Below are 14,302 nucleotides of genomic sequence, written 5' to 3'. Positions count from 1 at the left end.
CGTTTGCGTACAACTGTGCTGGTACGACTCTAATACTAAGTATAGCTTGACTCGCGCGTGAAATACCAAACCAAAGAGGCGTGGACGACTATCAGGAGACAAAATTGCATTTGTATCAAGCGAGAACTGGCGGGGCGGGGCAGGGCGTGTCTGTAAAGCATACGAGCTGCTATTTTCATTAATTCAGACAGGAGTAACAGGAGTCCAGTCAGCATACTTTTTGTCTGAGAAAGAAAGCAATTTCTTCAGGACTTTAGGACTTCATTTCTCGGACATTCCTACCATCACGATCACGTTCAGCATCGCCATCGCCGCTCCGATCATTCCCGTCATCTCTCATCGTCACCACTCATCATTGTCACCAGTCATATTAGATCCCCTAGCTATGGGGTAGCGTTCCACTCCTAGAGTGGAAAACCTCCCCACTTCACCATCACAATATATCTGTTTTTGTTAGGCGAAACAGCTATGAAAACAACGTGCAGACTAGTGATGGACGATACTATCGAAACATTCGATACTATCGATACTTTTTGACTGTCGATTGTCCAACTATCGAGTGAACCGGAATATCGATAGTATCGCGATAGTTTTTCGGACTATCGACAGTATCGTGACTGGTGCACTTGGTGCGTCGGTGGTGCACTTCACCGAGCTTCACGTCGCTTAAGTCAAGCCAATCCAGCACTTCGCTCCTGCCTGCAAACTATCCATACTTTATTCAGTCCGAATTTAAAGTTTTAGCTTGTTCCGTTTGAAAACTAAACTTTCTGCGAAATTTCGGCTTCGCTCCTGCAAACAACCAATAGTTTGTTGACTCAGAATTTAAAATTTTAGCATGTTTCTCTTTGAAACGGAACCTTCTGAATTCGCGTTTCGCTCCTGCAAACTATCAATAGTTTGCTCAATCCGAAATTATATTTTAGTTTTGCTCTAGCAAACTATCAATAGTTTGCTCAATCCGAAATTATATTTTAGTTTTGCTCTAGCAAACTATCAATAGTTTCTCCACGCCGAATTTAAAATTTGAGCAGGTAACGAAACTTTCTTAATTCGCGTCTCGTTCCTGCAAATTATTCATACTTTATTTATTTATAATTTCAGCATGTTTCTCTTGAAAGTGAAACCTCCTGAATTCGCGTTTCGCTCCAGCAAACTATCAATAGTCCGCTCACTGCGAATTTAAGATTTTAGCTGTTTATTTTGTGAACGAAACCTTCTGAATTCGCTTTTGCTCCTGGAAACTCTCAATAGTTTGTTTCCTCCAAATTTAAAATTCGAGCAGGTTGCTATTGAAAGCTAAACTTTCTGATTTCGCGTTTCACTCCTGCAAACAATCAAAAGTTTCTTCACTCCAAATTTAAAATTTGAGCAGGTTTCTATTGAAAACTAAACTTTCTGATTTCGCGTTTCTGGGTTTTGACACCCATGAATGAAAACATCCGCTGCAGCTGTGTGGGACTCTCTCTAGAAAAGAAAATTGCGCAGCTAAGCGAAATGTTTCCAAGAGTCTCCCCTTGCACAGATGGTTCATTGGGCCACTTTGTAATGTGAAATTGTTTGCATTTCATCACTGCCTTCACCATGGTCCCCGTACAGCTACGCGTTTCACCTCTGCAAACTCTCAATAGTTTGTTGACTACGAATTTAAAAATTTACTCATGTTTCTTCAAAAAAACGTATGAGTTCGCGTTTCACTCATGCAATCTATCGTTTAGTCACTCGCAATGTAAAAGTGAACATATACTTCCATCGGAAACAAAACCTTCTGAATTCTCGTTTTTCACATGCAGTTCGACGATTGCGTTTCGCTCGTGATTGATAATTACCTCTCGGAAAAAAAAAAGCAAAAAAAAAAGAAAGAAACATGATCATGAAAATAAAATATAAAGTTCACGAAATATGAACCATCGGAGTATACATGTACACACCGCTATAAAATTGGCATTTCTGAGGACGAATTAGTGGCCCTTAATTGTCACAAACCCGTATTACTGTGACAGTAACATAAACTACAGTTAGAGTTACAGTTTGACAGCGTATGCGGCTGCTCTGAATAATATTAACTATAAGCATAGCGCACAACAATCCACGAAATCTCTTTTTCTGCTTTTTTTGGCTTAAGCAGAACAGAAGTTCCCGTCCGTTTTTCGGCTCCTCTGTTTTATGTAGTCGTTTTTTTTCTGTTTTTTTTTCACGCTAACGGTATGAAACTATTTGAAAGATATGTACTGTGCAACTATAAATAAAGGTATTTGATTAGATTGATAAAGAACTCTGAGCAGTGACATCTACATTTTTGCAGCAAGCGGGTTTGGTCTGTGTCCAGCTTACTATCGATAGGTGAAAATATCGATATTTTTGAACAAAAATATCGATATTTAAATGAGAGTAGTCATCTCAACCATCGGTAGTACTATCGGTAGCGTTTGGATGACTATCGCCCATCACTAGTGCAGACACCACGGAGAAGGGCTCGCCACTCCCGTTTTCCAAAGGCATCCTTTCCGCTCACTATCGCTTGCCACTGGGTGCTCTGAAGTCGAGGTTGCAGAGCAGTACTGTGCCCGCCTGACATCGACACTTGCCGCTCCTCTCGCGTCTTCCCTTGACATCCCTGTAGCCCTTGAGTTCTCCGCAGATCCGTCATTGGATGTCCCATTTTCGCTTAACGAGCTCGAATCTGCTATAGGGCTCTCGCCTGTGCACACGTCGCCGGGTCCTGACGGAGTCACCTACAAAGCAGTGCTGTATCTCCCGCTCTGTGGCCGCCAGCTCCTTCTGGGCCTCTTCAACGAAACGTGGCAGGACAGCTCCATCCCGCCGCACTGGAAGTCCGCGATGATCGTGCCTATCCTTAAACCTGGCAAGTCCCCTCACAAGATCGACTCTTTTCGCAGGGAAAGTCATGGAGCGGATGGTCCAATCTCGCCTGAACTGGTTTTTCGAAGCCTCGAATTTACTTCCCTGAAGTCATTGCCAGTTTCGGTCAAGGCAGGTCGGCGATAGACAACGTCATCGACATTGTCTCTAGTGTACAACAAGCGCGATCGGAAGGGAAGCTCACAGCAGCGGTCTTCCTTGACGTAAAAAAAAAGCATATGACAGCGTGGTGCACAGCACTGTCATTGCGACGCTCCAAGAGGCTGGTATTGGGGGCTGCCCACTGGCATGGATTCGGGACTTCCTCGTTGATCGCACCTTGTTTGTGCGCACCTCTGAAGGGGACACCGCACACTACAGAGTTCTGCGAGGTGTCCCGCAAGGGAGTGTGCTGAGCCCACTGCTGTTCAATGTCATCATGGCCACTTTACCTGCCCAATTAAGTGAACATGTCAATATCACAATATACGCCGACGACCTCTGCATCTGGGCCTCCTCCACCCGTCGGGATGTAATCCAGCGTCGCTTGCAAGGTGCTCTGGACATTATCGTATCTTACCTCTCCGACCGTGGTCTTTCTATCTCACCCAGCAAGACTGTTGCCATGGCATTCACCTGCCGGGCTTTCCGCAAATTCCCCCTCCGCGTTGACGGCCAACAGCTCGCCTTCGTACGTCATCACAAATACCTGGGCATAACCATTGACAGGGAGCTGACTTGGTCCAAGCACGTCAAGGCCCTGTCTACCGCGGCGACTACCATCCTGAACGTCCTCCGCCGCATCTCTGGTTCGTCCTGGGGCCCATCATACCCTGACCTTCGCCAGGTGCATATCTCACTTGTCCTAGGGCTCCTGCGTTACAGCTTACCGGTATTGCACGGTCTAAGTTCAACAACAGAGCGCGAACTTTTGAACATCCAGGCGCGAAGCCTTCGAGTGTGCCTTGGTGTCCCCAAAACGACCGACACCTTCCTGGTCTTGGCTGAGGCGAAGGAGACGCCAGCCCACGTCCTACGCGACCTGGAGACCCTGCGCTCTTGTGCGCGGTACCGCACACGACATGCTGCCCACTACCTACGGGACATTCACCTACTGTATGAAAACTCAGCTTTCGGGGCTGCTGTTTGCAGACTGGCACAGTCTCTTCCGCCCCCTCCGTCGCGCCTGGTATACGCCCCACCTTTGTGGACCCTCGTGCTGCCTCCGACGGACCTGCTTATTCCCGACATGTCCCGCAAAAACGACACTCCTGTCCTCGCTGCGCGCCAGTTTGCTCTTGGCCATTTGAAGTCGGTCCACGGTCAGCGTAAAGCAATTTTCACGGATGGTTCGGTTGTGTACGGCGCGTCGTCTGCAGCTTTCTACATGCCTCACGGCGACACTGCGCAGGCTTTCAAGCTGCCGCATGAAACTTCATCCACTGAAGCGGAACTGACAGTCATCTATGAAGCGTTCAACGCCATATCCGGTTCACAGGCCGACTCGTGGTCCATCTTCACGGACAGCAAGTCAGCATTGGAGACCTTGGCGTCGTACCGGTGCAGTGCTATTTGCGATCTCCGCACGCTTGCAATCGCCAGATACAACGAGCTCCTGGCTTCCGGCCACAGCGTACAGCTCCAGTGGGTACCCAGTCACGTCGGGCTGCCCGGAAAAACCCGTGCCGACATTGCTGCAAAACGTGCCCATACCACGGCTGTCTTGAGTCTCAGCATCCCGCTTTCAATGTCAGCCTGCCTGCTCCAAATACGTCGCTTGCGCTCTCGCTGTGTCCAAGATTTCATAGAACGTGCCATATCGCCCAATACATTTCTGCACTCCATCGACCCAAAAATGCAATACGTCCCTCCCCCAAACATCACGAGGAGGGAGGCGTCTGTTATCCACCGTCTGCGGTTAAGCGTGGCTCGAACGCCAACACGGTTCTTCCAACTCAGCACGCTTGACACCCCTACATGTGCAGCCTGCTCTACCGAGGGCAACACTTCCCACCTACTCCTCCACTGTCGCCTGTTCGCCACTCTGATGGAACGGCTAGCTGCACTAGGGCTGAGGGAGGTCTCGCTGGCAACGCTATTGGGCCATCTGCAACGCCCCACTCAGTGGCGCGTCGGAAGGGAACTCGTACACTCTTAAAAATGAAATTCACCACATAGCACGCTCCTAGCCAACCACCATCCCGAATGACAACGTTATCGCCCATGATTTGTTGAAAACGGGAGGAGGAGCCTATTTTGTGCCGTGCATAATGGCACAAAATAGGCTCCTCCTCCCGTTTTCAACAAATCTAGGGCGAGAACGTTGTCATTCGTGGTGATGGTTTGCTAGGTGCGTGCTATGTGGTGAAGTTCATTTTTAAAAGTGTACGTTTCCTTACTGACACAGGACTCGCGCTGAGCCTGTGACTGCGCCTGTTTTCTTTCGCCCTTCTCGTTTTCTTTCTTTTCTTCTTTTTATTTTACCTTTTTGTAAGCGGGAATAGCAAGTCGGCTTCTGGAGAAAGGTTAACCTTTCCCCTCTTTCTTTGTTTTTGTTTTTTTGCAATAAACCTATATCCCCCCCCCCCCAGAGAATTCCACACACGCCAGAATCTACCCAGCCCGTGACGTAAAGGTATCACGTGATACGGCTGACTGAAGCGCATCTATAGTGTTCGTTCTCCAGCGAAGCTTCGTAGCCCTGGTCTCGCTCGCTGGCGTCTATGTCTGCGGGTGGTCAACATTTCTCTGTTGTTGTGATAGGATCTACATCGCGTTGTGTCTTTGAAACTGATTCAAATTCAATATAAGTCCCAGCTTGAGTGCAAGTGTGCCGAGAACTTGCGTGTGTCGTCTTCTGTGTCCGTGTCTCTCGGTTTTCATGGATGCAGGACTGTAGTCTTTGTCACTGCCGTTGGTTGTGGTGACTTTGGTATGTGCATAAACTGACATGACGGAAGGCAAAGCGAGATACGAAAACACGACATGTCTGTCGCTTTTGTCTTCCGTCACGCCAGTTTATGCATGTAACTAACAATGCTCTTTCATGATTTCGGTAATCGTAACGACAATTATACCGTGAGTTCGCTGCGTTGTATTTCCACCGTACGAAAATCCTTATGGCAGAATGTCAAGCGTGTAAAACCACACACAAAGAGGGTCATAATTACACACCCTGCACCATACTTCAGAAGTGAAATGTTGCCGATGTCTTACGGGGCCACAAAAGTCGGACTGTAAAGGCCACTTGTGCGCTCGATTGTGTTGAACCTCTTGTTATTGAGTGGGCAATAATGTTAATGCTTTGTATTCTAGTGTTATTATCGGAACATCTTAGTATCTTTGCACCTATTTTTGTGAAAGTGTTTGTATTACTCCACGCAAAATCCACATAACATGGAAGCTGTATACAGGGTGTTCAAAATTAAGCTTTCACTAGCACTTTATAAATAGGCGAACAAAAGAAAACTGGTGCTATTTTTCTGTTCCTTGAGTAAGAAACAGGTGCTACATAATTAGCAGCACCTGTTTCTTACACAAGTAGCGTAACGTTATCATCCGGTTTGCTGTCATCGCTGTGTTTGCGTCATACACTCTTAAAAATGAACTTCACCGCATAGCACGCTCCTAGCCAACCATTATCTCGAATGATATCGTTAGCTGCCCTGATTTGTTGAAAACGGGAGGCGTACGCCTTTTTTGTGACACTTATGCTGTTCATAATTGTCACAGAAAAGGTGTTCGCCTCCCGTTTTCAACAAATCAGGGCAGGTAACGATATCATTCGAAATAATGGTTGGCTAGGAGCGTGCTATGCGGTGAAGTTCATTTTTAAGAGTGTAGGTCGGCGAATTCATTCATGATGGCCTTCACCGACTTCATTCACCATCACCTCATAGAGAATGATGTGATATTGAATGAAGGGCATGATGTGATGTGAAGTTGAAGTTGAAGTTGAATGAACGGCATGATGTGAAATGAAGTTGAAGTTGAATGAAGGGCTATGATGTGATGTGAAGTTGATGTTGAAGTTGAATGAAGGGCTATGATGGGATTTGAAGTTGAAGTCCGCGTGATGGGTTTTGAAGTTGAAGTCCGCGTGATGGGTTTTGAAGTTGAAGTTCGCGTGATGGGTTTTGAAGTTGAAGTCAGTGTGGTGGGATTTGATGTTGAAGTCAGCGTGATTGGTTTTGAGGTTGAAGTCAGCGTGTGTGGATTTGGAAGTCGAAGTCCGTGTGTTGGGTTTTGAAGTCAGCGCGATGGTTTTTAAGGGAAAGTCAGCGGGATGGGTTTTGAAGATGACGGATAGGTTTCGAAGTCCTCACAATAGGTTTTGAAGCCGACAGTGTTTAGTCGATGTCTGGCGTTCACGTGTCGTGACTGTTACTTGTGCGAACGCGTGCGGAGTGAATGGCAAATGTGTATTGGAGTGCACCGAGCGTACATAAACGCTTCGCGTTTCGTGTCTGGTGTGGGCGTATGGGCTTGACACTTCAGATGCCTGGCGGACTTCCTCCCCCTCCCCCCCCCCCTTGTTGTGTATCGGTGGTCGCAGGGAGGGAAGTGTTTGGAACGCGTTACTCTCTGGCGTAGTGGGGCGCGGAGGGCAATGTCATGTAGCCGGAGGCAACTGTATGTTGCGAATGTGAGCGGTAGATTAGATCGAGATGCGATTTGGCGTTCTGCGGTCGCGCGGTCTGCACGTTGCGGTTGTTCTGTTTGACTCATTTGCTCGCCTACAGCTATAATGTGCGTGTATATGTATATTTGATGGGTTTGGATTTGAGCCTCCGCCTTCGGTCGCGTACGCGCGTTTTACTAGACGACAGTAGATTGCTGTCGTGCTGACGAAGTGTGTTTTATTAGGCTTATTTTGTGTCTTCTTAGATTGCTTATTTTTCCTTTGTGTGATTGGGATCCAAATAGGACAAGATCGGGCTGGCATTGTTTTTGTGGACGTCTTTTATTTTAAATCTAATACACAGAGGTCACTATAGGTCTCTTATTTATCTGAGGTGCATAGGTCATGTTTTGGGGAATTATGTGTTCGGCATGCATGTAGCATCCATCGGACACAAGTGTTCCATCAGAGCACGCAGCTGCTATTTCTTAGATATTCATCGCCAATAAAGTACATTTCAGCAGAGGCGGGAAGTTAATTACCACCCAAAAGTTGCTAGTTACGAGTTCCGTCATTAAGCTAAATATGTAATGAAGTTACAACCTTCAAGTTATCAAAATGAAATTAAGTGAGAAATTAAAGCTACCATGGCGAAATTAAGTTCGGAGCGGAGTTCCGAATATACCTTGTCAATTGGGCACAAAGTGAGAATTGGAATTCCAAGTTCTGCGAGTTCCCATTTTCCGCGCACATTTCCTAGAACGTTGCCAGTGGCCTTATCACCTTCCCCGTAAAAAAAATGCACTCCATGCTCTGCTGCGACCTAACTCAGAAGCACATCGGCATTGCCTTTGCGTATATCCAGTACATCGCGCTGCAACAAGGCGGAGCAGACAGGCTGCTGGCGCCGCGCACGTGCAAGAGGCGGGGTCACTGTCGTCGGATTTTTCAGCAGCAAAATAAAAAGAAAGGAGCCCGCGTTGTGCGTTCTGCCTGCTTGGACGTGAAGCGAAATAGAAATTTCTAACTTTGCTCATGATACTTTTGCGAAGTTACCTCAAAAAGTGACTAACACTACAGCCAAGCGATTATGATGAGAGGTTGTTTCAAACATCAAATAAAAACAGGTAAGAGTGGGAATTGTTGTGTCGTGGGAATTGTGTCAACACATATTTATTTAGAGATTGTGAGAGAGGAAAAGAAACTGTTTCACGGACTGTAAGTGGGTGGTCTTCCGGGCTCCTTGCAGTCTTCACTTCAATTTGCGCCTCACATTCTGTATGTATTACATGTGTCCAAACGCCTCGGTCGTTAAGAATTCAATTAGTATTCATCCGTATACACCCTCCTCGGAGCAAAAATAATACAATGGGTTACACTTTTCCGAGGGCAGATTCTCAGTTTTTGGTGTCAGTGATTTATCCAGACCATGATACATCCCTGTGACACCCCCCACCACAAAGAAAAACGTTTGGTGACACCCCCTGCAAAAACGGGGGCTTGCCGTTTCAGCTGTAATGACCTGTCGGTAATTATACGTGTAAAGCTGTTATCACGTAGCTGTAATAATGACCACGCCCCCTGCTTGGGATTCCGGATAAACCACTGCAGTGGTGTATTGCATGAATGAGTAAAAACATATGTCCAGCGAAGGTGATTACAAGTCGCTGAATTCGTCCATGACGGCTATTTCCAGTGTCAGTAAGCATCATGTCACAAGAACTCATGTAATACTGAGTGGCAGGCCATGATGTATTCCGATGCCGAAGCTAATACCCCCGCGTCACGAGTGAAAATGGCACGGCGGAAAAGCCAGACGTACAAAGCCACATGATCATGCAATGTACCGGCAGACACGACGATCGTACAAAGTCATATAAACGTTCAATGTGCCGGCAGGCAAGGATATCGTACGAAGCCACATGAACCTGCAATGTGCTACGTGCTCACATAGCTGTCAACAATGGGCGCAACATTGTGCAACAACCCTACCGCGTAAGCAACACACCTCCCGCCGCCGTTCACATGCGACAGCGGAGGTCAAACGTTGCATCCCTCCCTTTCCTCCTTTCTTGGTGCACCCTGCTTCCAAGCCCAACCCAGAGCAAGGCGACCGCACCCTCCAAACAGCATACCCCTCCTCCGCTTACGCTTTCGCCGCCACTACCAGGAAATCCACGCTAGCAGGGGCTAGGAAGACGCCAACGTCGTAATCCTCCAGCAGCAAGCAGCCTGGCACACCAACGTAGGCCTTCGTTGGTATTGAACTTCAAAACCCCATCAGCGGTCACCCGAAGCCACATGAACGCGCAATGTGCTATGCGCTCACTTATCTGTCAACAACGGGCGCAATATTGTGCAACGACCCTACCGCGCAAGCAATACACCTTCTGCAGTTCACATGCGACAGCGGAGGTCAAACGTGCCATCCCTCCCTTTCTTCCTTCATTGGTAAACCCTGCTTCCAAGTCCAACCGAGTGCAGGCTGAACGCACGCTCCAAACAGCATACCCCTCCTTCGCTTACGCTTTTGCTGCCACTACCAGAAACCCACGCAAACACAGGCGACCAGGACGCTAGCGTCGTAATCATGCAGCCGGGCACACCCCACGTAGGCCTTCGTTGGAGTTCAACTTCAAAAACCCCATCACCGACTTCAGCACCCATCATAAGAATTCAACTTCAAAACCCCATCACAAAGTTCAACTTCAAAATCCATCACCGACTTCAGAACCCATCATAGGAATTCAACTTCAAAGCCCCATCACAAATTTCAACTTCAAAATCCATCACCGACTTCAGAACCCATCATAGGAATTCAACTTCAAAACCCCATCACAGACTTCAACTTCAAAATCCATCACTGACTTCAGAACCCATCATAGGAATTCAACTTCAAAACCGCGATGGGATCTGAAGTTGAATTCTGATGATGGGTTCTGAAGTTGAATGATGGGTTATGATGTGATGGATTCTGAAGTTGAAGTTGAATGATGTGATGTGATGTGTTCTGAAGTTGAAGTTGAATGATGGGTTAAGATGTGATGAATTCTGAAGTTGAAGTTGAATGATAGGTTATGAAGTGATGAATTCTGAGGTTGAAGTTGAGTTACGGGCTCGTGATGTGATGGTTTATGACGGTGATGTGATGTGATAGGCTTTGCGCAAAACTGACCATGATGTGATGTTGAATGAATTCTTAGCAAAATGCCGACCTATGGTTTGCGTAGCGCTCGTGAAAGCTTAATTTTGAACACCCTGTAGAAAGATGAGATTTCCAATGCAACTGTTCATCCCTTCAATGCTCAACCTTCACACCCCTCAAGATATTACTCGTGTAATACACATGAGCATTATTTATTTATTTCCACAACAACGTCATGGTGATAATCTCTGGTGATCACCCGCTTGGTGTGGAATATCTGCCTGGCAGTACACTCTTAAACCCGTACCTTTTATTGTAACTTTTAGAAACATGTAACTTCTGTATAGACGTAGATTTCGAGATTTCTTATAGGTTACACCACTGTAACGTATATTTAGAGGTTAAAAGCGACCAAAGTCATGTCTTTACAACACGAATAGAAGTTACATCTCGGAAAAAACAAAAACATCTTGTTGTAACTTATAAATGTACCCTCTACTCCGACACTGTAACTTCTAAGTGAAATCTCCAACGATAATCTCTTTGTTAGTTTCTTATCGTTTGTTTTCCTTTTGTTTTTCAGCATAATGCCGCGTTTCAGTCTCCCATTCGAGACGACAGTTGCGAATCTACGCTGTTATTTTTTATCTGTTTCAGCGTCGCCTATACGTCAACTACATGTTATCAATGCTGTATGAACACAGATTATAAGTTCGCAGTCTGAAATACAGATAGTATGTTTCTTTTTAAAGGGTGGAAAACAATTGTCAATGCCGCAGCCACCAAGATTTCCGATTTCGCTGCGTAGCCGAGCCTGGTCTAGGTCTATCCACACTGAGAGCGGTTTCCTTGAAACGCTTAACGCTCGTCGTCCGTCCGTTAACAAGTGTAATCTGTTTTAATCAGTGGTTTTCCTCGCGTTTATCATAGTATCGTCAGGAACACCGGAAAAGCTAGATGTCGCTAGCAAACAAGTATATTTTCGGTGTTCTGAGGGGAAAGTGTAGTGAGTGCGAAGATTGCAAAGAATATATAACCGAAAACGAACGTCACCACCGCAGCCCTAATTCACACACTTCATACACTGGGTAAGTGTCATTTTGTGCTAGGTACGTGCGTTATTTTGATAGCAAGAGCTCTTAGCGCATGTTTGTTGTGATTATGGCAAGCGTTTTGCGGCCCTGCATATGAACGCCACTTACGCTTGCTACTTTTCTGCTCTTACTTGGTCGCCAAGTCAATACACCGGCGTGCATTTTGCGAGCTGCGGATATATGCATCGAGATATATAATTCGCAGCTTCCTACTTGTTGTATTCTTACGATATTCTAAGACTCAATCGCGGAGTGAACGCCTTCCCGCATTTATGCTGATTTGTACCTTGTGCTTTGTACGGATTTGAATGGTTCCGTAAATGTTACTCTCATTGCCCAAACTTTTGTTCCCAGGATCCCACATGCAGGTTCACATACCGTCACCAGCGCAATGCAGTACCTCACAAACTCGTCCCAGAGCGCCTCCAACGCTGATAACGCAGTAATGTAGTGTCTCCTGCGTTACTGTACACTCATATTCCTCAAGGTTGTGTGCGTTTTATGTAATACTGTATTGCCATTTGCATGAAGAAGACCGAGAGACACGGACACAGAAGACGACACACGTAGGTTCTCAGTGAGAACCTACGTGTGTCGTCTTCTGTGTCCGTGTCTCTCGGTCTTCTTCATGGATCTATACCAGCTAGCCTGCACCCTTTCCCTTGTTTCTTTTTGCCATTTGCGCTCGCCTCTGCAACACGAATGTGGAATAAATTTTTTTCTGCTGCAATTCTCCGTTTCGTTGGGTGTGTTCAGCTTAGCAAACATAGGTCAGTTGTTTTGACTCGCTAGCTTCCTCGCACTTTTATGCATTGCTTCTCACTTAGAAGATAGTTCTTTTTTCCACATACATGGTAAAGCGACCATGGTTTCTCCTCACATCAGAATCGCACTTGTGCACAATGTGTCACCTCTCGACAGACTTGTGTTTTTGTAATATACATATGTTCAAGATCTCCTTTTCTGCTGGTTCATTTTGGTACCTTGGTGTGTTCTGTAAATGTCTGTCGATATCCCACGCACAGGGTGTTTGTTTTTATTCGCATCACACCAGCGCTCATTTGACAGATGGGTTATGTTAATTTTCGCAAATTAACCCATCCGTAGTTACAAACATTTCCGACATTTCCTGACGCATGTGTTTGTAACTACGGATCGACTAATTAGCAAAAATTCACATACCCCACCTGCCAAATGAGCGCTACTCTGTTGCGAATAAAAATGAACGTCCTGTATAAAAAGCCGCACGTTGGCGTAACCTTTACGGGCAGGTGCTGGATTGAAGGCCGTAACCTCTAATTAGTGGGTTTCCTTGTAACTTTTATAAAAGGGGTCGCTCAAAGGGTACCTGGTAGCTTCTGAAATAGAGGGTAAAATATTGCGATTTTTTACCCTTTACTATAGGGTACGGAGTTAAGAGTGTATGGATAGATTACCAATTCCCCTGAAATGTAAACGGCATTATTAGACCTCTTCAAAATATAAGTGATACATAATAACGAGGTTTACTACTGAAGCATGCAATGAGAAGGCTGTCTATCCTTACTGTGCAGAGAAGGCAACACAAAATAATAACAAGGGGAACGTTCTACCAACCAAGACTCGTGCCCTCTGTCTGTTTGATGGGGCGGGTGGTAAACGATACCCAGGGCATGTTTCCGGTATCCTAGTGTTGGAATCTCATAGTCATGGATTACGGTGGCAATGCTATCATGTATTATGATACCCTAAAAACAAAAGCGTTGCTTGTCGGTTTTATAATACTCTTTCACTGACCGCGCATCTTCAGTGCGCTCTTCTTTGCGACGATCGAGCAGGCGCGGCTAAAGCGTGATTTTTACTAATTTTTCCAACTATTTCTCTCGCGATACTGTGCATAGTTTTTGTTGGGTCTGTGGTTACCCGTGGAGGACTCATATTCCTGTAAAAGAAAGTGAAGTTCGCTTGGCAATTTTCAAAGTTCAATAGGAAGAATAAATTTCCCCCGATTAAAAATTGTCCAAAGCCTTCCTCAATGGTGGCAAAAGTTTCCAGAAGCTAATGGAGCATTTGCATGCGAATGCACAGCGCATGCGCGGCTCTCGTTCTGGCTGAAAACAACCGGAACCATGACTACGCCAACGCTACTATACACCGGTTTCCCGTTCCTGTAATCCTTCCGTCAATGAGTGAGGCTACACTCCTCGGGTTTCGGCATCAAAAATGTAGGGAAATGACTCGGGAACGATAACGAGAAGCTTTCATGCAGAATATAGCTGCACTACACTCAACAAGCGCAAGAATCTTCTTCTTCCTCCTCATCAAAACAGTGGTGCAGAGCTTATTGTGCTGGCATGGAATGGCACTGCGGGATCCAGGGTCACGTTGCGTACATCAAACGGACACTCAACCTTCGTACAGAGAGAAGCAGTAGAACAGGGCTCGAAACCTGACATGGGTACTCAAAAAGTGAACGCATGCTGGAACGAAGGACACGAAAGCAAAACCGTGCGGCACCTCCTCACGTGCATTTGTTTTCAGCCAGTAGCAGACGACATTCGAGGGGGCACCACACCTCAAGCAAATGGTCCATTGCCGAAA

At 46.2% G+C, this 14,302-nt stretch overlaps 1 protein-coding gene across 1 annotated transcript; it reads left to right on the top strand.

Annotated features, from left to right (window-relative positions):
- Positions 1 to 3,301: 3,301 nt before the first annotated feature.
- Positions 3,302 to 4,589, top strand: LOC135392405 (uncharacterized). Its single transcript, XM_064623120.1, has 2 exons — positions 3,302 to 4,388; positions 4,465 to 4,589. The coding sequence occupies exons 1-2, from the start codon at positions 3,302 to 3,304 to the stop codon at positions 4,587 to 4,589; spliced, it is 1,212 nt and encodes a 403-aa protein (XP_064479190.1).
- Positions 4,590 to 14,302: the final 9,713 nt, after the last annotated feature.

This window comes from Ornithodoros turicata, chromosome 4 (genome assembly GCF_037126465.1).
Source record: "Ornithodoros turicata isolate Travis chromosome 4, ASM3712646v1, whole genome shotgun sequence".
NCBI lineage: Eukaryota > Metazoa > Arthropoda > Arachnida > Ixodida > Argasidae > Ornithodoros > Ornithodoros turicata.
This window is presented reverse-complemented; position numbering and strand designations above follow the sequence as displayed.

What these genes read in the sequence shown, in the direction of transcription:
- LOC135392405 (XM_064623120.1), top strand. Translation starts at nt 3,302, where the DNA reads ATGGCCACTTTACCTGCCCAATTAAGTGAACATGTCAATATCACAATA. An exon ending in GTGGTCCATCTTCACGGACA is followed by an intron (nt 4,389 to 4,464) that starts GCAAGTCAGCAT and finishes TGCAATCGCCAG; the next exon opens with ATACAACGAGCTCCTGGCTT.